Source organism: Aspergillus aculeatus (assembly GCF_001890905.1).
Source record: "Aspergillus aculeatus ATCC 16872 unplaced genomic scaffold ASPACscaffold_21, whole genome shotgun sequence".
Taxonomy (NCBI): domain Eukaryota; kingdom Fungi; phylum Ascomycota; class Eurotiomycetes; order Eurotiales; family Aspergillaceae; genus Aspergillus; species Aspergillus aculeatus.
In genome coordinates, this window is record NW_017962996.1 from 204318 (window position 1) to 226213 (window position 21896).

General features: G+C 52.4%; 9 protein-coding genes across 9 annotated transcripts; 4 read left to right on the forward strand and 5 right to left on the reverse strand.

Annotated features, from left to right (window-relative positions):
- Window positions 1–395: 395 nt before the first annotated feature.
- On the forward strand, window positions 396–1211 carry ASPACDRAFT_47994 (uncharacterized protein; the record flags this gene model as incomplete). The annotated part of the gene is made up of 1 exon (XM_020202045.1): window positions 396–1211. The coding sequence occupies one exon, from the start codon at window positions 396–398 to the stop codon at window positions 1209–1211; it is 816 nt and encodes a 271-aa protein (XP_020051590.1).
- A 74-nt stretch (window positions 1212–1285) lies between these two features.
- Window positions 1286–2155, reverse strand: ASPACDRAFT_82096 (cupin domain-containing protein). The gene has a single exon (XM_020206026.1). The coding sequence runs from the start codon at window positions 1922–1924 to the stop codon at window positions 1433–1435; it is 492 nt and encodes a 163-aa protein (XP_020051591.1). The 5' UTR covers window positions 1925–2155; the 3' UTR covers window positions 1286–1432.
- A 150-nt stretch (window positions 2156–2305) lies between these two features.
- On the forward strand, window positions 2306–3413 carry ASPACDRAFT_1883598 (putative short chain oxidoreductase/dehydrogenase; the record flags this gene model as incomplete). The annotated part of the gene is made up of 3 exons (XM_020198337.1): window positions 2306–2714; window positions 2794–2975; window positions 3028–3413. Exons 1-3 carry the CDS (start codon window positions 2428–2430, stop codon window positions 3411–3413), a joined length of 855 nt encoding a protein of 284 aa, XP_020051592.1. The 5' UTR covers window positions 2306–2427.
- Window positions 3414–4009: 596 nt separating this feature from the next.
- ASPACDRAFT_1860298 (SDR family NAD(P)-dependent oxidoreductase) lies at window positions 4010–5113 on the forward strand. Its single transcript, XM_020197733.1, has 3 exons — window positions 4010–4086; window positions 4148–4742; window positions 4867–5113. Exons 2-3 carry the CDS (start codon window positions 4153–4155, stop codon window positions 5060–5062), a joined length of 786 nt encoding a protein of 261 aa, XP_020051593.1. The 5' UTR covers window positions 4010–4086; window positions 4148–4152; the 3' UTR covers window positions 5063–5113.
- A 2063-nt stretch (window positions 5114–7176) lies between these two features.
- Window positions 7177–8206, reverse strand: ASPACDRAFT_36543 (aromatic alcohol reductase; the record flags this gene model as incomplete). The annotated part of the gene is made up of 3 exons (XM_020200216.1): window positions 7177–7876; window positions 7929–8110; window positions 8174–8206. The coding sequence occupies 3 exons, from the start codon at window positions 8204–8206 to the stop codon at window positions 7177–7179; spliced, it is 915 nt and encodes a 304-aa protein (XP_020051594.1).
- A 2010-nt stretch (window positions 8207–10216) lies between these two features.
- On the forward strand, window positions 10217–12086 carry ASPACDRAFT_47999 (ankyrin repeat protein; the record flags this gene model as incomplete). Its single annotated transcript, XM_020202046.1, has 5 exons — window positions 10217–10855; window positions 10921–11674; window positions 11741–11848; window positions 11917–11975; window positions 12048–12086. The coding sequence occupies 5 exons, from the start codon at window positions 10217–10219 to the stop codon at window positions 12084–12086; spliced, it is 1599 nt and encodes a 532-aa protein (XP_020051595.1).
- Window positions 12087–12692: 606 nt separating this feature from the next.
- On the reverse strand, window positions 12693–14435 carry ASPACDRAFT_64531 (uncharacterized protein; the record flags this gene model as incomplete). Its single annotated transcript, XM_020204007.1, has 1 exon — window positions 12693–14435. One exon carries the CDS (start codon window positions 14433–14435, stop codon window positions 12693–12695), a length of 1743 nt encoding a protein of 580 aa, XP_020051596.1.
- Window positions 14436–15387: 952 nt separating this feature from the next.
- Window positions 15388–16263, reverse strand: ASPACDRAFT_64532 (uncharacterized protein; the record flags this gene model as incomplete). The annotated part of the gene is made up of 1 exon (XM_020204008.1): window positions 15388–16263. One exon carries the CDS (start codon window positions 16261–16263, stop codon window positions 15388–15390), a length of 876 nt encoding a protein of 291 aa, XP_020051597.1.
- A 2519-nt stretch (window positions 16264–18782) lies between these two features.
- On the reverse strand, window positions 18783–21318 carry ASPACDRAFT_1883600 (uncharacterized protein). Its single transcript, XM_020198338.1, has 3 exons — window positions 20798–21318; window positions 19681–20610; window positions 18783–19539 (listed from the first exon to the last, which is right to left on the reverse strand). The coding sequence occupies exons 1-3, from the start codon at window positions 21000–21002 to the stop codon at window positions 19022–19024; spliced, it is 1653 nt and encodes a 550-aa protein (XP_020051598.1). The 5' UTR covers window positions 21003–21318; the 3' UTR covers window positions 18783–19021.
- Window positions 21319–21896: the final 578 nt, after the last annotated feature.

Genomic DNA, 21896 nt, shown 5'->3' on the forward strand with positions numbered 1-21896 from the left:
TCCAGTTGGGGCCGAGTACATTCTGGAGGAGAAAGTGGCTGGGCAACCGTTAGGGTTCCTGTGGAGCGATCTGCCCTTTTCGGCTCGTGCACACATCATCGACCAGGTTGTCGACATAGAGCGGAGGCTCTCATCTGTCACTTTCCCGCGGCATGGATGCATATACTTCCAGTCAGACCTAGAGTCACGACCAGAACATCCCAGTTCCGTTCCAATACAGGGTCCAGACGGTTAATCTCGGCCCGCATTTGCCCTCGGTCCGCTGACGCATCCACGGTACTGGCACAGCGAAGTGGGAAGAGTACAAATAAGCCTCCACAGGGGGCCGTGTAGGTTGCTCTTCTGTAACGCTTCGCCCTTTCAGCCTTCTGACACGAAAATATATAGTCAAGAACATGGCGGAGTATGCCAACGCCATCGCGCAGAACGAGATCCGATGGGCGCAGACGCACGCCAAACCAAGAATGAACGTCCGGCGATCAGAAGAGCAGCTAGAGACAGCAGGTGAGTACATCGCCCTGTTGGAGCGGTATATAACGCTTGTGCCCTATCTGGTCCGAGAGCCTCATAATCACGAATCCTCAAATCAGCTGTCGCATCCTGATCTACACCTGGACAATATCTTCGTGAACCCAGCAACCAACAATATCACAGCTGTGATCGACTGGCAGCATACGGCCGCTTCGCCAGTTGATCTACATCCGCTGATCCCGCAGATGCTGGAGCCAACGACAGCGGGAACAGGAGAAGGCAATGACTCACTGCGCCAGATCTACTTCACCAAACCCAAGAGTCTGAATCCCAGGCATGGATGGGAGGCACTTACCGAACCGCATCACAAACTCAGAATGAAACCTACCCTGCTGCTGCCAGGTTGCTGGCAGCGCGATGACCTGTTCTCTCTCCGTCACGCAATAATCGCAGTGGTCGCTCAGTGGGACGAGATATGCCAGAGCGGAATCAAATGTCCAGTTGATTTCACTACCCATGAGCTCCAACAACATGACGAAGAGATGGAGCTTATCGAGGGTGTTTCATTGGTCTTGCGCCAGATTCAAGAACAAGGGCTCCTCCCTCTGGGCGGCATGGTTCCGCGCGAGCGGTATGAAGACGCTCAGAGATTGAGCCAGCAGTTCACGAATCAGTTCATCGCATTGGGGGAGGATGCGAAACAGAGGGAGATACTCGCCAAGATCTGGCCATATTCGTGAAACACTGATTCCTGGGCCTGGGGTATGACAGGACTCTTCTTTGAATAAAGAAAAAAAAAAAAAGAAAAGAAAAAAAAATAACAACAACGCCCCATTTCAACCCGACTACCCCGGAAGTAGACAGAATGGGTCCCCTGCACACCTTCCACATAAACCCACCACAAACCCGAATCACTCATCAAATTGACCACCCCATCCCATCCACTAGACAATCGAAAGTCCTAAAACGGCCAAACAGCCCCCATCTCCTCCCCCTCCACCACCACCGGTCTCGCCTGCACCATCACGGAAGTCAACCTAGCCCATTCATCCGACGGATTCCCCCACTTGTGCATGGTCCCCCTCTGCACGACCGTATCGCCCGCCTGTAGCGTCACCGTGGACCCGTCATCCGTGCTCAGCGTGACCACGCCGCGGGTGACGGTGACATAATCGAGGGTGATGGAGCGATGCATTGGGCCCTCGTATCGCGGGGGCAGATCGTAGGTGCAGAAGACGGAGCCGCCGGTTGCTGCGGCGGTGGTGCTGGGTTCGATCTTGGTGGGATCTTGGTCGATCGTGGCGGGGATCTCGGTGGAGGACCAGAGGGGGTTGAGGTAGGTGCCGTCGTCGAGGGCGGTGGGTGCTTTTGGGGCGTTGATGGCGATGGTGGCGGTACGGGAGGGGGTGTGGGTTGTGATGATGCGGCGGGTGTTGGGTGGTGGTGAGGACATTTTTGAGGGCTTGATAGGGGTTGATTTGCTGTTGGTGATGGTGGATCCTAGGGGAGAGTAGTATGAGATTGGAGGATCTCTGGATAGTCAATTGTGCAGTGGCTGGCCTATATAGGAGTGGCAGCACACAGACTGCCTAGCCGTTCCTACCAGTCTTCACACCCCAGTAAGAGCGAGGTCCAGCCGACGCATAGTGGGTCGGTGATGATGACAGCTTAACGCCGACTGATGAGGACCCTGTTGCTAAGTCCATGGATATCTCCGTCTTGGCCTAGCTAATTAGTGGGGCGCGCACTAGAACTAGGGATTTTCGAGGTGGTTCCGGCTTGCCGAGAGTGGGGTCTCGGTTTCATTTCCCGGGCGCATGAGATCATGAGTTGACTGCCTGCCGGAGCTCACCTGTACAACCGAGAGTATATTTAAGAAGCGTGCCATCCGCTGCGGAGTAGATCATAGGTCTTTTCGGGAACTGAAGGAGCTTTCCGAATTTCAGACATAGCATTATGAGCAAAACCTGGTTAATCACCGGCGCATCGTCCGGGCTTGGAGCCGCGCTAGCTCACCATGTCCTCCGAGCAGGACACAAGGTCGTCGGTGCGGTGCGGAATGTATCCAAGGCGCAACAGACCTACCCTCATTTCGAGGAAATAGGAGGCGTGTGGGCAGAACTTGACGTGACGGATCCCAAGACAAAAGAGCATGTTGCGTGCCTCTCCCGCGAACATGGGGGATTTGACGTGGTGGTGAACAATGCCGGGTACTCCATCCTGGGCAGTATTGAAGATATGAAGTGAGTCTGCATCACTCGAACACTGCGTAAATGCTTGTATTTCTGGATGGGGTATGCTGACTTAGGGTACTACCTGCAGTGAGACCGAAATACACCAGCAAATCGACACCAACCTCTACGGCCCAATCCGCGTCATCCAGGGCTGCCTCCCCTCCATGCGCGAGCAGAGGACCGGGTGCATCGTCAACATCTCTAGCGTTGCGGGCCTGATCGGTCGTCCCGCTACCGCGTTATATTCCGCCAGCAAGTTTGGCCTCGAAGGTAAGCCACGGCCCCGAGGGATTTGGTGACCCTACTGACATCTTCCTCTCAGGTCTCTCCGAAAGTCTAGCCGCAGAGCTCGCCGAATTCGACATTCGGGTGCTCATCGTGCAGCCCGGCGGCTTTCGCACCGGGTTTCTCTCCGCTTACGTGAAACCGGCGGCGGGGCTAAACCCGGCGTATGAGGGCAAAGCGCTGGGCCAAGCAATGCAGCGTTACGATACTGTCGACGGGACGCAGCGGGGTGATCCGGAGAGGGCGGCGGCGCGGATTTTTGATGCTGTCGAGCAGCAGGGTCTCTGCGCTCAGACAGCTTTGTGTCTCCGCATGCCGCTGGGGTCGGATTGTTATACGGTGCTGCGGGCTAAGGTTGATGGGCTGAAAGAGAATATGGATAATATGGAAGTGATTGCGCATAGTACGGATTATACCCAGTGAGGCTGTGAAAGTGTCTTCTAAAGTAAAGGTTTCGACCCGTGGATAGTCGTTGCGGTAGATATAGTTCATGTTGTATAGTATCAGAAAGACTTTTATTAGATCGACGGTTGTAGCGTGATCCATTATGATAGAGATGGTAAAGTCGGGAGGTCAAAAGTTCACACACAGGGTATCATGCGGAAAAGCATTTATCTTTCTGGCGTGAACCTAAGCAAGAGTAGTATATGAGAGTTCGTCCGAAGAGAACAATTGATGTGTAGGCTCCGTGATGTTGTGAGACGGATTGTACTTGATGTAGAGGACTATAGCCTAGTTGTGCTACTTGAGTTTCGTCGCCTGTTGTGCTGTTGTGCTCAAGGAGAGCCCGTATATGCATTTTGTGCCATTTCTTAAGACAATGGTTTCTGGTTGGTTTATTCCCGCTGGCTGTACCAGTCCACGGTCTTGATATGAGGTTCTAGTTGCGGAGCCAAGCATCCACGCCTGTTTTTGATAGGCATTTCGCATTAGTAATCACTGCCCACCGATCCACATTTTGAAGACACTACATTCGGAGTTAAGGTCAGCATATTCCAGCCTCCCGCATCATAGTTCCACAGACATGCACGTACAGTACATACAAGTAACCCCACAACGCACCCTAAACCTTCGTCTCCTGCTTGTATATCAGAAAGCAAGTTATCACCTCTCTTAACTTAACCCTAACCCAAACAACAAGAATTAATACATGGCAGCCAGCATGTCCACCCACCAAGGCAAAGTCTACGCCATCACCGGCGCCGCCTCCGGCATCGGCCACGCCATCGCCATCCACCTCGCCCACCTCGGCGCCCGCCTCGCAGTGACCGACCTCTCCCAACCGGGTCTCGACACCCTCATCACTGAACTAGAGCCCCTCATCGGCAAGACGAACATCCTGGCCCGCAGCGCCGACATCTGCGACCGCTCCGCCGTTGAGTCGTGGCTTGCCGCCACCGTCACCCACTTCGGCCGCCTGGACGGCGCAATCAACACAGCGGGCGCTCACCCCCGGGAATCCGGCCAGCAACCCATCTGGAACGTGACGGACGAGGACTGGGAGTTTGCTCAGCGGGTCAACGTGCAGGGTACGCTGAATCTCGTCCGCGCGGCGCTGAAGTACATGGTAGATGCGGTCACTCGGCAGGAGATCTCCACAGGGTCTGTCGTGGTCTTCGGTAGTAATGCGTCGGTCACGGGGGCGCCGAACCTGTCGGCATACACTACAAGTAAGCATGCGGTGCTGGGGATTATGCGCTCCGCCGCGATGGATGCGGCACCGTATGGGGTGCGGGTTAATGCGGTTTGTCCGTGAGTTTCTCTCTTTGTTTTTACGGGTTTCTGCTTGTTTTTCTTTTCTCTTTTTCATCTCTTCTATTTTTCATTCCCGTCAAGTGCGAGGTTTGTAAGGCTCGATCGCTGACGATGATGGCAGGGGTCCGATTGATACACCTATGTTGCGGAATGCGGTTTCGGAGAGTCTGATGAAGACCCTGGTGAACGCGATCCCTATGAAAAAGGTGGGATCGACTAAGGAGGTGGTCGGACTTGTGACCTATCTGCTTGACGAGAACTCTGGGTTCACGACAGGTGGCGTGCACATGGTTGATGGGGGTATGACGGCGGCGTAGTCATTATGTGAGGAATACTAGAATACGAATTAAAAAGATTTTGAATGCGGATCTGCGAGGATACTTATCAAGCCTTATTGTGGCAGGCATCGCTAGAGAGAACAACCGCGGCTGCGTTTCTTTGGCTGTAGCTTGTGTTGAATGAGTGATATCCTAATGAGTATTCGGCCCCACCAGTGATGCCACTGGCAGTCATCCGCCGTCATGGTTGTACGGTAACCGGTGACTAGACCGGAGGAAAGGTGGCGCAGTCCAGATGAACAATAGAAGAGCACATGATCTTAACAGCGGGGATGAAGACAGTGAGATATTCTCAGACCATTTGCGCGAACGCCTTTGTCAGTAACACGGAAGGCTGGCTGAAATAGGCCAGAAACTGCTGCCGGACAATGTCCGTACAATATTGGCTATCCTAGCACCAGGGCCTGTGTTACCACATACCAACCAACTGTATATCTTGCTGCATTCCTCCTCCAAATGAGTGTAGTATGAGAGGGCGTATCTGCCATCCAACCTCCAACACTAAAATCAACACAACGAAGTTGGGAAACATTCAGCTCTCTTGCATTGCGCATATTTCTGTTTGAACCTGTTTTGCAGGTTTCTGTATTGTATGCTTTCATGGTCTCTGCTTTTCCGCAGTAGGTCTTTCACCCGCTGCAACCCTACAAAGGCAGGTAGGTACACTCAACATTTAACACGGTGGTGAATGGATTGGATTGTAGGAAGATGACATAACACCATTGAAAGGGGTAACACTACAGCGTTGTTTTTTCATCGGTCATGTGGTAAGCCTACGGTATATATACCGGCCATCGCTCCCAGTACTTGTCCTGAAAAGCCAAAAACCAATCTCCAATCTTCCTTGAATCAACATCAACCAAAGACTCTCCTAACTACCATTCCACAGACACAACGCCAACCATACGAACAACCATCACGATGAATCTATCCAGCCCTAAGCATCCTCGCTTTTGCGGCCAGCTACGCCTCCGCAGGGCCCGCGGCCTACGGGGTCTGTCAGGCCGGTTGCGCGGCCGTGGTGATGGCCTGCTACTCTGTGGCAGGTTTCACATGGGGAGCCTCACTCGGAGCCACGGTCCCAGCAACAATTCTTGCCCGCAATAGCGCCTTTGGAACCTGTCAGTCCGCTTGCGCGGCTGTGATCATGGCCCCAACCCTCTGAGCGTCTAAAACATGCAGATCGTCTACTCGAGCTGCCTTCTTTCTCGGTACGTCCACCTTTTTGTCTATCAGAGTAGGGAAAAGAACATGTGGTCTCTAACCGTCGGCATTGGGTAGGATCAGTCAAGCCCGCTCATAATCACCACCCAGATGAGAAAGACCTTCCGTGTCAGAGCGAAAGGGATGACCCGAATGCACTAATGAATCCAAACAAGCTTTACCAATAATGGATCTCTGTCCATTGAATATCTTCTGTAGTTGTACTAGACGGTATGACTTGTCGTTCTGGGATATCCTCAAGGACTAAAACGCCCCTGGTTGATCAAAGGACGTATCAATTGCTCTGCGGATGGCGACCTACCTAATCAAGGCAGGTAGAAGAACAGACTGCTGAATTGGCGGGCGTGTTTGGCGAATCCGGCGTCTTCGGCGTCTTTGACCTGGGCAATTCCACCCCACTAGTAAGTCACTCAACCTCAGGATGCTAAGAGGATGTAATCACCAAGTAGATGTACCTGTAATCCTCGCTCGCGGAAACATCATCGTCGACAACCGGATGGAAGAACAGTCACGTACCATCATCAATAATGCAACATGGCTACCAACCCCCCATTCAAACAGGACTACCTTCCAGAGCAGAAGGGCTTCGATAGTCTCGTGGTTCGAAGTGACCAAGGTGGGTGAAACTCAAGCTCGACTGAACAGGCTGTCTGACATGCCGTTACATTGCTGTCTTGAGTCTAGTCTCCAAGTACCCCGGGGATCGAACGAAGGAGCTCTGCAACCCAGAACTATGTACAATACAAACCATCATGAACTCAACCTACAAACAAGGCCCACATTGGATTACACAAACCCAGAAGCACTATTCTCTATAGTACATCAACACCTAACACAGCCAAGGAAATACCCCCAACCTAGCTACCTACTTAGTTTCTCAAAATCCCCCCAATAGTCTCCTTCAGCTCCTCCTCCCCCATGATCCTCAATCCCAACCGCTCATTCCAATTAAACTCCATAAAATCCCCACCCCGATACCCCTCCCCATACATCATCTGAAAATAGTAATTGATGATCACCGACTGATCCCCCTGCATCAACTTCTTGTCTGACTCCGCAATCAGCTCCTTCACCGAAACCTCCTCCGGTGCCCCAAACTCCGTCCCCAGCACCTCCGCAACCAGCCGCGTCAGCTGCCGCTCCGTCACCGCCGCCGAGCAGATATACACCGCCTGGTTGGCAGCAGCCTCGAACGTGCCGTCCTCCAGGAGCTTGACCACCGCGGATGCAATATCCGCGAGCAGCGAGACGGCGATCGGCTTGTCGCCGCCGTCGTGGAAGCTGGCTTTCTTGGTGATCGGGTTGGGCCCCAGCACCCCGTATTTCAGGGCCATGTCGAAGAAGGCACCATTGTTGATGGAGGTCCATGTTGTGGTTCCTGCGGGGGTGGGGAGGGTGGAGTTGAGGTATTGACGGATGAGAACCTTCTCTCTCGCGATGGGGAGATTGATGGCTAGTGGGGACTCCAGCATGGTGGTGAATTCCGAGGGGATGAAGCGTTTGATGCCGCCGGCGATACAGGCGTCGATGATGGTTTTTTCCGTGGCGAGTTGGGGGAAGGGGACGGCGCTGAGGGGTTTAGTTGGATTGTGGAGGGAACATGAGATTGACATTAACGAACCTGATAACGACATCCTGTCCGGTAAACGTGGCGATCAATTCAGCTTTGTTGTGGTAGTCGACCTTGACGGTTTTCAAGCCTTCGAGAGCCGCTTTGTTGGAATCTTGGCGCTGCAGCGCGGTCACTTCGTGGCCTGCGGCTGCCAGAGCGCTGGCGATGCGCGAGCCCAGGGTTCCGGTAGCCTGAAAGATATGGTTAGGGACAAGATGACGGTAGAGGGGATGGGTAATGTGTGGATAGCATACTCCGATAATAGCGACTTTTCTGAAGGTGGCCATTTTTGTAAGGTAAGGATTAGGTATAGAACAATGGGGTGATTGACGGTATTCAGATAAACTGGAGTCACTTTGTCTTGGAACAGAGACACGAACTAGGGCAGAGCGTCCTGACCATCTATATAGATAGCTGCGAAGTCTTTTCAGGGCTATACCGGCATGATGCCGATGGTCTAGCCTTCGATGAGGCAATTAATCCACATTCGGGGTAGATCTTAATCCCGACGCGGGCTTGAGATTACAGCCGAAGCGCTACTCCCAAGGCGGTGCTTGATAAGCATCTCGGACAGGCTTGATAAGGTCGGTGTTTCGGAGCGCATGCTTAGGAGTGGAAATTGATGAGTAGAAAACGATTCTGCTGATCGTTTTGTCGTGTGGGCCTTGCTTGGAAGGGCGTGTAGGCCGGTGTTGAGCTTAGAAAAGTTTCTTCGAATTTCACCCATGTCAATAGTGGAGTTTATAATGATAGTATATTTCGTATACTTGGTGGAATGTTTTGTAAACTGATAAATTCTCGTTTGAATTTTTATTTTAAATCAGCATCGCCTATAAGTGGTCTTGAGTCTACTTCATTTGTTATTATTGGTATACTTACTTCATCGTGCTCTTTTCTCTTCTTGTTTTTAGTTGGGAAAGAATAGATAAAAAATAGAATAGAAATGAGTTAATGCATGGTTTTTATTACTACTGGTATAAGGATTGTTTGAGCGACGGTTATCAATCATTGTTTCTTATCCACTGCTGCTCTCCTAGCATGGATTTGATTGGATTTTGATAGCATAGAATCCGTTTATTTTATCGTCTAGAATTTGATCCACCGCTACACACAAACAGTGTGTGACCAACAGGGTTGCCCATCCTCTCAGCCTCGGGTGTATGTGAGCGACAGGTGCGAGCCATATAGCGAGGCAGGATGGGATATCAGTCTTTTATAGTTGATGCATCAAGGGAGGATTTCACCAATGTATATTATTAAATCGGGCTATCGGGGTAGGCAGCTGTTGAACGCTGGATGGGCAAGAAACTGGCACTACATCTGCGAAGTAGGATGACACACAAATTCATTGACCATACCTTCTCTATTCATTCGTCACATCAACACCTATAGTGGCTGACCATGCACAGAAATCATCAAGTAACAAACGCTGGCTCCTGTCCCCAGAAAGAATAAGGCTTGAAGCTTATTTTGAATAGCGAAGGGATGAAGGGAGATGAGGGAGCAGGTCTATTTGGATCGTTTGCTACCTAAGTTGAATGCGGGTATGCCATGCGGGGAGGGGGGGGACGATTGGTATATGATAGGAGTGTTTCCAAGCCTCCTTACCGTCGAATCTATGATGTGAATTGATGCAGAAAACGAGCGGGTATGCTTGTAATAGTAGCGTCATCCTCTTTACTTCCACAAGTCTCGATGGCGGAGAAGCATCATCGGGTTCTGATGTTAGGGCTTTCACCCAAAACCCGGCAAGAAACGGTTTATGGTTTCTTTTAGGAGCATGATTTAATAATCTCACGAGTTGCAAGGCGACACAAAGGACAGTATGATCTGGCCAAGCCTATTACCGCAACGAGCCAATGTAACATTGGATGCATGGTTCGACTGTCGTGCGGACCGTGGTGCCAGTGCAACCAGACCCAAGATCAGTTGCACATTGAGTTTTGCAGCTGTATATCGCATTCGGACATCAGAAAACAGCGCAAACGCTCAGCCGTTCCGAGAATTTGTTAGCCTTGGGTGCTGGTGGCGTGGCTTCGCTACACCCGCAGTATTGTGACGTGCTGTAGAAATCCATGGATTGCATCGTAGTATGCATGGAGTGCGTCACGACCTACCCCAAAGCGTTGAGCAAAGCATCGAGATGGTCGAAATCAATCTGTAAGGAGGTATAAGTCTAGACACGATCCTGCTGTTTGTACTACTACAACAGTGTCAACCACGGCCTTTTCCAGGAATAAATCTCCACCGCGAAATTCTCTATTCCTTTTCCCATACTGGTCGTTCGCCCTGCTAAAATGAGTCTGTACAACGACGCATATGATGGGTCCCTCACCCGGCAGAAGCTGGAGGAGTACCTGGCCAAGGGGACCAATATCAACAACACCACGGGAAACGGAGAGACAGCGCTGGCATTGGCCATCAAGAACGGGCACACCAGCGCCGTCAGCCTTCTGCTGAAGTTCGGCGCCAATCCGTCCAAGCGCAACATCGACGGCCGGTCTCCCTTGTATCTCGTGGCCGCGGCGCCGAAGCAGAAGAGGGTACGGCTTGTCCAGCTGCTGATCGACGCCGGAGCCCTGATCGACGAGTCGGTGCCGAATTTCGGTGACGACACGCCGCTCATGGTGGCCATCTCGCAGGCTAAGGACCCCAAACTGATCCACGCGCTGGTGGAGGCCGGGGCCTCCCTGACCCAGACCAATGCCCGCGGGGAATCCGCCAAAACCCTGGCGCGCGACTCGATGGACCCCGCCATTCAGCGAGCGCTCGTGCCCCAAGGAGACCCGACAAGGACGTACAGACCGGAGTTGGGCAATCTCCTCACCAGTGCGGGTGTATTTGCCGCCGCGTATTTTGGCGACTGGAAGGATGTAGCCAAAGATGCGGTGGACCGGATTGCTCAGTATCTGACCAAGGACACCGAACTCAATAAGGTAAGCAAGCCTCTTCTTGGCGGATTCCAATGAGATGCCTTGTAGAGCTAATTGAGTACGTTCAGGGTGCCCCTGATCTGCACACGGTGGAAGACTTCAAGAACTTCCTGTTGGACTACATTGATCGTCAAGGCTTGGAGGACTTTTACCCGGCGAATGACCCTCGCATTCAAGCCATTGCGGAGGCCACAGTGGCGTTTCGAAAGAAGCCTGAGGCGAAAGCTCTCTCCGTTGCACCGACGGGGCTATCGATCCAGTCACGAAGTCTCTTTGTCCAGACCAGTGGTCTGGGCGTGCAGACCACCGCTCCGACCATCCAGAACCTTCTGACCTTGGCGGTGGCGCAGCTGTACACACCTGTCCTGTATATTGACGATAGTGGATCGATGGATTGGGCGCTAGCAGGGCAAAACGCGAGTGGCACGAAACGGATCGAGGCAGCCAGGGTCCTTGTCTCGGAGCTGATGGACATCCTCGACTGGGTGAACCCTGAGGCCCAAGCCGGGCGTGGAACCACGAGTATCCGCTTCATAAACAAGGACGTCGGCGGCGCCGACAAGCTGACCTCGACTCAGGTCAAGGAGCAGATGAACCAGCTCAGTCCGAATGGGGGCACGCCTTTGGGGACCAATCTCCGGACCAAAATCCTGAACCCTTTGCTGTACGACGTGATCAACAGCAACAAAGACCTCAGCGCCCCATATCTCATCCTGACTATCGGAGATGGAGCTCCCAATTCCCCTGATACTAACGATACCTTCCGCAACGAGGTCGCCAGCGCCGCCAACTTTCTGCAAACACACAAGTACTCGCCTCCAGGTCCGTGGCCCTGTTTCCATTGAACCGCGAGAAGTGGCAGCTGCTAATTCTTACCCTGCGGGACAGCGGTCAAGTTTACCTTCAGCCAGATCGGCAGTGATGCGGCGGCCGAGGCATTCCGGAATGGGCTGGTCAACAACCCTTTGCCTAATAACACCCTCTATGTTTCGTCAGGTAAGTGCGAAGCAAGAATGGAAGGATAGAGAAAGAACTCTTCCCGCTAACCGCTGGCTCTCATCTAGACCGTTTCGATCAAGACTATGACGCGAACAAAGGCAACCCCGATAGACTCAAAGCGAATGTAAGCCTGACGCGGTGTTACACTAACTTACTTCAATTGCGCCACCAACTGATTTCGTGTCTTTTCTTCTAGCTGATCAACTGGTTTTCCGGTCTTGTCGATCTCAAATGAGTGGGGTTGACACTCTCCCCTCTGGACAACAGGCGGTGCCGTATTTTGGGCCCCCCCTCAAACGTAGGCTGAGCTGTAGTTTTTACCACTAGACTAGCTACTAGTGGGTTCCAAGGATAATCCAATTCAATTATATAATCATCGTCGTCATCGCGATTTTTTTCACACGCTAGAAAGTTGAATTGGTCATCGAAGAACCGTGTTCCCAGTGTGGATGGGCACCGCAAGGATGAGGCTCTTGACCCTCAAGTATGTACTGTACCCAGGTAGTCAATCGTACTACGCCTTAGTTCATCACGCAAAACCAACCAGTTGCATGCATAGAATTGATATGAGTGGATTATACTACATTACTGTCGAGTATAGCTCGAGATCAGGCTACCACCTCGGTCTCGTCATCTTGCATGATTATACAAGTGCAGCCTCCGGAGCACTTCCCAAGGAGCTTTGTTTAAACATGGAATTTCATTGGACTAAAACATTAACGTCTTCGAATTGAGCGGTAGACCTCGACGAATATGAATAATCACCGAGGAATCCCCGCTGGCTACCCGGTGCGAACTCCTAGTGTACTGCACTTCGATATCACCGTTGTTACGGCGAAGCTTAGGGCTTCGCGTAGAAAACCATCGGCCGCATGTCGAACAGTACAGCGAGGGAATTTCCTCCCGGTGACACAGCAATGGCTTGGGCCTTCTTGTCTGTATCCGTGGTCTGCGCATAGTCTCCAATCAAGGACCAGACGCGAACCGTTCGGTCCTCGGAGGCAGAGAGCAGTGCGTTCCCGTCGGCGGAGAATGCCACGTCCACCACCGCAGAGGCGTGCGCTCGAAGGTCCCGACGCTGGGTGCGGGTCGCAGCGTCTAGGATCTTGATACTGGAGTCTTGCAAGCCGCAGGCAAGGTGGACCCCGCTGGGGGAGAAGGCCACGCTGCGAACCTCGACGTTCAGAGGGTGTGTCTGGGTCACTTTGCCCCCGGCCCAGAACTTGATGGTCTTATCGGAAGACGCGGTCACCAAAGTTCCGTCCTTGGAGGAGAAGGTCAGACCATTGACCGCAGCGGAGTGCTTGTCTTGTGCTGAGAGGGGCAGTCGAGTACGAGTAGCCACATCCCACAGAAGGACACGGCCGTCTTCCAGGCCAGCGACAGCCGTCTTTCCATCGGGCGAGAATGCGACCTTCATCCCCCTGGACTCCTTCTTCTCGTCCAGCAGCGTGTAGATACTGGGAGTGGTGCTCGGTGGTCCGACGGTGTAGATCTTGACGACCCCATAGTAACATGCCACCAGAACCGACTGGCCGCTCGGGTGCCAGGCAATGCTCGTCGCGACACCGTCGCTCGATTGCATCGTGGTCAACCGCCTGGTCTGGGCCGTCGTCACATCGTGGATGTCGATATTCCGGGCGAAGTCGACGGTCACCAGCTGATTGGGGTCACTGGGCGAGTATGCGAGCGCAGTGGCTGCAAGTCTCTTGTTGGTCATCGCCTCGTTCTTCGGCCATGCGCCGTTGCCAAGATGACTCTGACCCTCCCGGCGGCACTGTTGCAGTTGGTCCTGGGCCTCCTTCTTCTGATCGTCCAGCTTCTTGTCGCATTCAGTTCGCAAGGTGTCCTTGTCTTGGTCACACTTGGTCTTCTCGTCAGACTTCTCTTGATCGCACCGCTGCTGCGAGGACTGCTTCTGATCTTCGAGTTTCTTGGCGCATTCCGTCTCCAAGGTGGCTTTATCTTGGTCGCATTTGGCCTTGTCCGCGGCCTTCTCCTGCTCGCACTGCTGCTGGCAGGACTTCTTCTGCTCTTCAAGCTTCCTACTGCACTCCGTCTCCAAATTACTCTTGTCTTGGTCGCACTTGGTCTTGTCTGCGACCTTCTCCTGATCGCATTTCGTCTGCTTCGCGGCTAGGTCCTGCTGGCACTTCTGCTCGACCTCCTTCACGCGGATGGTACAATCCTCCTGCTCCAACTCCTCCTTGTAGCGCATGAGGAGGAACCCCGGGGCCTCGGTCAGCGGCGGGTCGCCGGCCTTGGTGTACCAGCATTCCCTCCGCACGGGATCCCACGACGCCACCAGCGCGCGATCGCCGCGGAGCACCAGGCCGACACAGTTCACGGCCGAGTTCATCTTGAGTCTGGAGATGGGGCCGCTGGACGCGGGCCGCTGGCCACAGGAGATCTCGATGAGGTTGAAGTTGACCGTCTCATTGCGCGGCAGGGTCCCACTGCAGCAGTCGCTGAGGTCCGCGACATTCTCGTCGGCCAGAGCCTTGCAGCTGTCCGCCGCGACGGCATCAATCCAGGCCAGTGGACTGACACACAGGGCTGAGAAGAGGAAAGCATTGAAGTGCATGGTGACTAGAAACGCGGAAAAAAGACGTGGATTGATTGACCTGAAGCCGGGGGGCACGCAGGTGAAGGACGTGTTAGATCTGAGAGGGTCTATTCCCACTCCTTCCTCTTGCTGTCTTTACAAAAACCAGAGACATCTCATAAAAATAGTCCCATCGGAGTATATTCTGCTTGAGAATGCATTCGGAACGGCAGGTAGGTTCTAGACTAGACTTCAGCGCGTCATAGATCGTATTCTGGAGAGGGTTTTAGAGGTGCCATCTGCAAGCGTACAAGGTCTGGCCTTGGCTTTGGAAGTGAGCCCCCACCCCACTATTGCAACCCAATTGCTACTCTGCTTGAACCGATTAACATGACTTTCAGATCATTGATGTCAACCTGGATCATACCCTTCTATGGTTCAATCATGGGAGGAGAGGTGCATGGACTCAATGAGCTCCGGGTTTGTAGCGGTCCCAGCATCGGTCCAGGACACTACATTTTTCATCACGCCCACACTGTATGACCTGGGGAATGTTCGTTCGCAGTCGTGGTGCTTAGCTAGTATCGCCTCTCTAGCTGGACTATGTCTATTGATGCACGTATTTACGACCGGGGTTGGGAAGTTGTACAGGACTCTGGTGCTCTGCGTACTAGCCCGTGTAATAAAGATGTAGGGATTTGATGCTACGAGCAGGACTCCTCTGCATTATAGTGGTCTTACAAGAAGACTTTCTTCAAAAGGACAAAATTCTCAATTTGTAGTAATCACATAGAAGATGATTTGAACAACTACTGCTAGCCGTTCCCAAGCACCTTCCCAGCAGCTCCGTCCACTCCACACCAGTACATTTCCTAAGCACCCCACGTCAACACCCTCTCTTCCTCTGGAGGATAGAATGAGTCATTCCCGGCGTGTCATGCGGCCGAGGACCATCGCCAGAGAGAGCATGCGCATGCATGCATGCCAACATTTATTTCTTGCCGAGCGGGCCGGCCCGATCACACTTGACGTAGCAAATGGGCCCACCTTCCGGGGGATACTCGATCGGAATGCAGTCATCGACGCCGTCAAAGATGTAGCCGATCTCACAGGGCTTCACGGGAAGGCACTGGAGCTTTTTTTTGTCCCAATAGGTTCCGACCTTGCAGTCGTTGTTCACGCAGACGCGGCCCACGCGGTGCTGGGTCGGCAGGCAGTCGGGCAGCTTCTCGCACTCTTTGCCGTTCCAGAAGGTGTTCTGGTCGGCGCAGGGGGCGCAGCCCTTGTCTGGGCCCTGGTAGTAGTACTCCGGGTACAGACAGCCCGGGCGCGGCTGGCAGCCCGTGGGGCTCGGATACTCGTCCGGGCGACAGGTCTCACAGCGGTTCTCGAAGGGCAGGTAGACCTGGTTCACGTCGGGATCGCAGAAGGCCTTCTCCTCGCACTTGTCGAGGTGGGCAAGGTACACCTGCCCGTGCTGGCATTGGGTCGGGACACAGTCCAGCTTGAGCGGATCCCAGTACCGATCGTCCGGGCAGTACGGGTTGGGCGCGCAGTCGCGGCCGTTGTAGTACCCCCACGGCTTGCAGCGGTCGGTGTGGTCGCAGGCGTTCAGCGACCAGAAGAACACCTGCCCGTCCGGGCACGAGGGCTTCTCGCATTTCTGCGCGCGCGGGTTGTAGTAGAGGTCGGGCGGGACGCAGGCCACGCAGTCCACCCCGTTGTGCTGGTATCCAGACGGGCAGCAGTGCGGCTGGCTGTTCGGGTCCAGGACCACGACTGGCGTCGGACATTTGCCGGCGCTCTCCGCGTTGGCCGCGGTGAGCGCAGCGCTCAGAATGAGGGAGATATAAGACAAATGCATCATGATGGTCACCGGTGTCGGATGGAATAGATGCAAGGGCGCAACAGTGTGGGAGAGATGGAATGTCGCAATTTTCAGCCGGCCTGGTGCTGTTGAGCCCAGCTACTTATTTCTCTCGTCTGGTTCTCTTTGAATATTGGTCAGAAACCGTTGAAGGCCTTGACTTGCCCCCTTCCGAATGCAACCTCCCCAGTGGACAAAATGAATGACGGCGTGAGTCGAAAGACTCCAGTAGAGGTAATTTCCTTTGTATGCATGTTTTCTACTATGGCAGTATTGAGTATTCTGGGTCCCAAACCCTTTCACCATCCTTCATTTAGGCTTTGACTTTCTTAGAGAAAACACGGAACCACCCTTTGATGACACTTCCGTGACATTCCCGTAAGCTATACTCGGGGAGTAAATCTAGGTTGCCAAGCTTTCCGGCTGCGGCGGCGATTGCGGGCCCGATCAGTTCGGGTTCCGTATCCGGGGTTGACTTAGGGTTCCCACTTGACCCTTCGCAACCTGACACCTGCCAGTATCGTTTGACTTTGGAATTGAGTTCCGAATCAGAGTTTTCATACTTTTCTTTGTCTCGAGGGTCCATCGCAGATCCCCGGCCCCGATCTGGAGCTGTCAGTTCCGGTAAACTCCACTTGGCGTACATTGATAGACTGATGATGCTGATGAATGCGGCGACAGCCAGTGCGAGCCCCAATGTCTTAGGTTGCATCCTAGAAATGGATCTGGGTCGAGGCATCCCCGCTAGAGCTAGTCATCGAGAGGTTTCGTTTTGAGCGTAACTTTGACTGAGATCAAGTTGCGCAGGTCTTGGGTACATCACAAACCCAGACTAAGCTAGCGAATGGTCGGCGTGAAGTCAGCGACAAATACTAAAATCTGCAGAATACGGGAGTGTTGCCTGCTGACATTAACACCAGATTCAGGAGACGGGTCGTAGCTCGGTAAGGTTATCCCCCCGGGTTTACGTTGCATGCAGTACAGTACGCAAACGGAGCGAGAAGCGTCGCAAAGTATCCACTTACCCCAGCCACACGACCATCACAGCCCTTATACTAGGTGATAACTACCGTACCACTACCTCGTCCCTAACCTCTCAAGATGGTAATCTTCGTCCGAAATGAGTGTCCGGAATGACAGGCGTGAAAAGTCCTTTGTCTCCTCCCTCGACTTTCATGCCAATCCCGAGCTTTACGACGCACATGTAAAATACAGAGAAATAGCTCTTTTCTGCTACAGACTACTAAAGATATCATGACTAGCACGGATGAACATATCTCACCCGTCGCAATAGTGGAATTCACACAGACACAAACACAACAGCGTAACTTTCGCAAGAACAGACTTCCATCTCCCTTTCCAGCACTGTAGACTGGGTTCCAGTGATTTGCATAGGCTCACACATTGTCTTCACGCACGAAGATGCCGTCGATAGAAGTGTCCTGGGGAGGCAGGATCGGCCAACTCCTCCCCCCAGCATCATCCTGCAACGTCACACAGATCTTGCCCCGGCTATCGTTCAGCTCGTGGATGTTGCCGTACCAGGACGGATTCAGCCGATAGATCTGACAGATGAGCTCCCTCACATTGTAGCCCTCCCGGGCGCTGAAAGTCCACCAGGCGAGGTTCACCGGTTCCACCTCGGTGATATTGGCGTCGGACCGCTTGGCATATTTCTGCAGGCCTTTAAAGAACGTGATCATGTCGGAGCGAGTGGCCGCCACCACCAGCCATCGGTGCCAATCGCCCGCGCCGTTATCCTTGTGGAGCTGGATCAAATGGGAATAGTATGGCTTCTGCTGGCTGGTATCCGAAGTAGTATATCCATCCATGATGACAGATCCGTGGCCGGAAGGTGCGCGTGACTTGCACGAAGGAAGGAAATCCGGAAATCAAGGAGGGGGTTCTTTTTCAAGCTAGTGGCAGAAGTGGTTATGAATGGCGGAGGCGCGCTGGCTTATCGGCGAAAAACCCTTTCCTTTATATTCTACCAGGAGTCTATGGTGATGTCGTGGAGTCCTCTTTGAGCGCTCTCAGACTGAAGTCGTCACCTTTGCAACGTTTTCGGCTTCTGGCAGCCGTCAGGACGTAAGCATCCGTTAATCAGTACAGTACCATTCCTCGAGACATCGGCCCAGAAGTCATGACGTTCATGACCATGCTCGTCTTGCTGTGTGGGCCTTGCTTGAATCGGCGTGTAGACCGGGCGTGGACAACAGGACGTCCCGTCTGCACAGTCGGCAGCTCTAATCGAGCCAAGAGATTAATTCCAGAGTAGCACACGCAGTCTAGCGGATTGGCGGCGGATTTCTCCCCAAATCTTGATTAACGGTTGGCTGAAATTGATTGACATTGTTGCGGGGCTGGATGATTGGTCCTACGGTACAAGGCTTAGATTGTTTCCTTTCCAAATTACAACTGTCGCTGCTTAGATATAGCTTATGTTAGGATTTCCATGGCCTTCGTAAAACCATGGACTCCTCACTAGGGGTGGGGGCGTCATCTGTAGTAGGCCTGTGGTAGGTAGTGAGGTGGCTGATCGCTAGATAAAGGGTACTACTACAACATTTACGAACATGATTATCACGAGCATTCAACATGAAAGAAACTGATACCCAACCGCAATCCCCGGACCAGAACATCGCCATTCAAGCGCTACTAGCATGCATAGCGGGGGGCAGTGTGTACATGCTCGGTCAATAGACGCTGCTTGCGGCGTTGATTTGCAGACAGGTCATCCGATCTTTTGCGTTTTCGATCAATTTCTGCTCGGCTGAAAGAAAAAAAGCATGACTCGCGCTGCCTCTTTGTTCCATAGAAAATTGGACATGTGCAAGTCGAGATGCAAAACACCAGCTTCGCGGACCTCAGCTTCTGTCTCATTAATGTAGTGCTGTAATCGTGGGCGATCTGACTCTTCGAGTGCGCGGCCGCCCCACGCCATGAGTGAGATGTGAATAATCTCTCGTCCGGAGTCGGTATAATAGGTACCTTGCAAGTTGATATCGCCCAGGTAGATGGGGACAGCAAATCCTTGTAGGGATTCAAGTTTTCTGTAGATGATACCTTCACGATCTGAGTGGTGGTCGATACCTTTCCCAATCATGGCATAACCATGTGATTGTGATTGGATGGCAAAGATAGAGCCGTGTACGCCTTCTTTTCCGATAGGAGTGCAGGAGTCCAAATCCGCATTTAGTTGCTGTTCAACAAGCTTGATCAGAGTATCACGGGATATAGTGTGTCGCCGGTCATCTGATTTTCTCCGGTGAAGATCTACATTGGGGCATTTATCATCAAGTTCCGACTGACGTACAAGTCCCCGCAGGCATAACTGTGTGCAGAAATTATACTTTGATGTCTGACCGGGCACTCGATGGCTTGGCTGTGAAGCGTTCGATGTCCGCTGGCGTTTACCACGGTCCTGAGTCGGAGAGGATAGGGGGTGTTTCTGGCCTGAATCCGATTCACCTGAAGAATCTCGTGATGGGCTCCTATAGGGCTGTACGGGACGAGGATTACCTCGAACAAGTCGGCGTAAGAGATGTGGTGACCGATTGTTGATGGGATAAATTGGCTCCCGGTATTCTGAGCCTGGGGGACTTGTCTTGCGTTCTGAATCTGGAATCAAACGAAGTGCACGTTCAAAGTCGATTTCCCATCTGCTTGATGCGGCGATGGTTTTATTCCGCCATGCTTGGCTTCGTTGTGGTGATCGAATTGCCATGAGAGTCAAGCTTAACTGGTAGCCAATAGCCGTATAAGGGAAACGGAAATTACAGCCATCAGTGGACTTCGCTTCAGCATCCCGGCTCGGTTCAAGGAGGTCATATTCTAGTACATCGGGATTGTCCTCGGGGATCCGAAGGATAACTTTCATATGACCGTTTGTTAGTAGGCCATATTCGAGGCCTGCCTTCATCATATACTCATAGGTTTGTGTAACGGCGGCACATGACAAGAAAGCAGCGTCGTAACAAAGTTTCTCATCAGGGTCTGTTGGTATGGTAACCCGCTGGACAACTTCCTCCACTATGTTCATCGGTCGAAGGCCAGCTCGGAGGAAGGCATCAGTAAGCTTGTGCGCAGCTTTATATTCAATAATATAAGTCAAGCTCCGCGTATCGCCGGATTTCTGATACACACCGTGTCGATCCGCTGGAGGTCGCGCGGGAGCCATCTGATCTGGATTCTCTGTGACCGTGTTGGAATGGTTCTCGAATATGATCTCTTCACCAAGGTGAAATGGACGTAGGTCTTCAGGAAGCCGAAGCAGCTTTTCAAAGTTTTCTACAACATGATTCTCAACTTCTGCCTTTTGGTATTGCGCCAGGTCTGCTTTACTTGCTAATGGATATCTGCATGCATGGTTCCCTATGTATTGAATAATAGGCCTCGAAGGAAACAGTCGTAAATCAGATGGAGAATGAAAGCTTTTGTAAAGCTCGTCGAAGACATCTTGTTGTGCTTTGCGATAATCAAACGGTCGAAGGAAGGTCGGGCATATACGACCGGTTGGATCGGTGATTGAAACCTTTGGTAGTGAGCGATCGGTTGGTTTGGATGGTCATGGGCATCGTAATGGAGTCATGGCAAGCGCGGAGGTATTCTGCAAACGTAGTGTTCTGATTCTGCTTTTTCACCTTTTTCGCGCGCTCTTTCTCCTTTGTTGCAGCCTCCCTTGCCTGTTGCAGTAGGGCACGAAGCTCGTCTTTGCTCGGTGACGTGTCAGTCTCCATCGCGGTTTTTGGTGCTGCTCTGAAGGAATGGCTAGCCCGAGATGGCCCTCCTTAGAGGAGATTCGAGGCCGATAAGAGCAATGGTGAGAATGATGGAATGACGATCAACTGTCAGTCAGATGCGATTCTCAAGTTAGTCGTACGAAGAAGCAAGCTTCTGGTCTTTATAGAGACGGAAATAGGAAGATTGCTGTAACGGTAGAGACTCATTATCTAAAGGATATACGATGGTGTGTACGGTTATTTCGACGGCCTTGTGTGTTTGAGCGGCTATCCTTTGACCCCGCAAAATAGCTAGAGCAGTCGAGCTATGAACAGGAACAGGAACAGGAACAGGAAATGCCGGAGTCAACTTACTCGGAGTACTAGTTAATCTGAGCGTGCTCTGACTAAGCATCATGTGACATTAACTACTTGACCCACCCTCTGTTGTTGGTTACTTCCCATAACTGATAACTTGCAACGCACGAAAAGAGAGAACAACAATAAGTACTATTCACGACGCTCCACTATCTCGGACTCAAAATGGGTTGATCTTCAGAAGAAAACCTGAGAAGAGTCATAAGTAGACATCAAGGTCATGTTCATTTATTTATCAGGTGACTCACAAGGGCTACCTAGCTAAAGGCTCGGTTTGATCCCTGTATACGCATACTTCTCATACTTCTCACAACCAAACTCTTACACAATCCGCTCCACCTATCATGGAGGAAACCCCTCCGTCCCAACAAAGCAGACTTCAACCGAGTTCTCCGCGAAAGCTATCAGCAATGGTCCTCCTATATCAGGCCCCCCAAATTTCCCCTCCCTCCTCCCGCAGGAATGTCTCAATTGGAAGGGCCTTCTGCAGCGAACGCCTTCCTTCCTCGGATGCGGCCTTTTTCCTGAAGATAT

Bases quoted from the DNA above. Each gene is read 5' to 3' on its own strand.
- ASPACDRAFT_82096 (XM_020206026.1), bottom strand. From the start codon at position 1,924: ATGTCCTCACCACCACCCAACACCCGCCGCATCATCACAACCCACACC.
- ASPACDRAFT_1860298 (XM_020197733.1), top strand. From the start codon at position 4,153: ATGTCCACCCACCAAGGCAAAGTCTACGCCATCACCGGCGCCGCCTCC. The intron at 4,743-4,866 runs GTGAGTTTCTCT...CGATGATGGCAG, and splicing joins CGGGTTAATGCGGTTTGTCC to GGGTCCGATTGATACACCTA.
- ASPACDRAFT_1883600 (XM_020198338.1), bottom strand. From the start codon at position 21,002: ATGGAGACTGACACGTCACCGAGCAAAGACGAGCTTCGTGCCCTACTG. The intron at 20,611-20,797 runs GTTTCAATCACC...GATATCCATTAG, and splicing joins CCGATCGCTCACTACCAAAG to CAAGTAAAGCAGACCTGGCG. The intron at 19,540-19,680 runs GTAAACGCCAGC...GCCCCAATGTAG, and splicing joins CTCTCCGACTCAGGACCGTG to ATCTTCACCGGAGAAAATCA.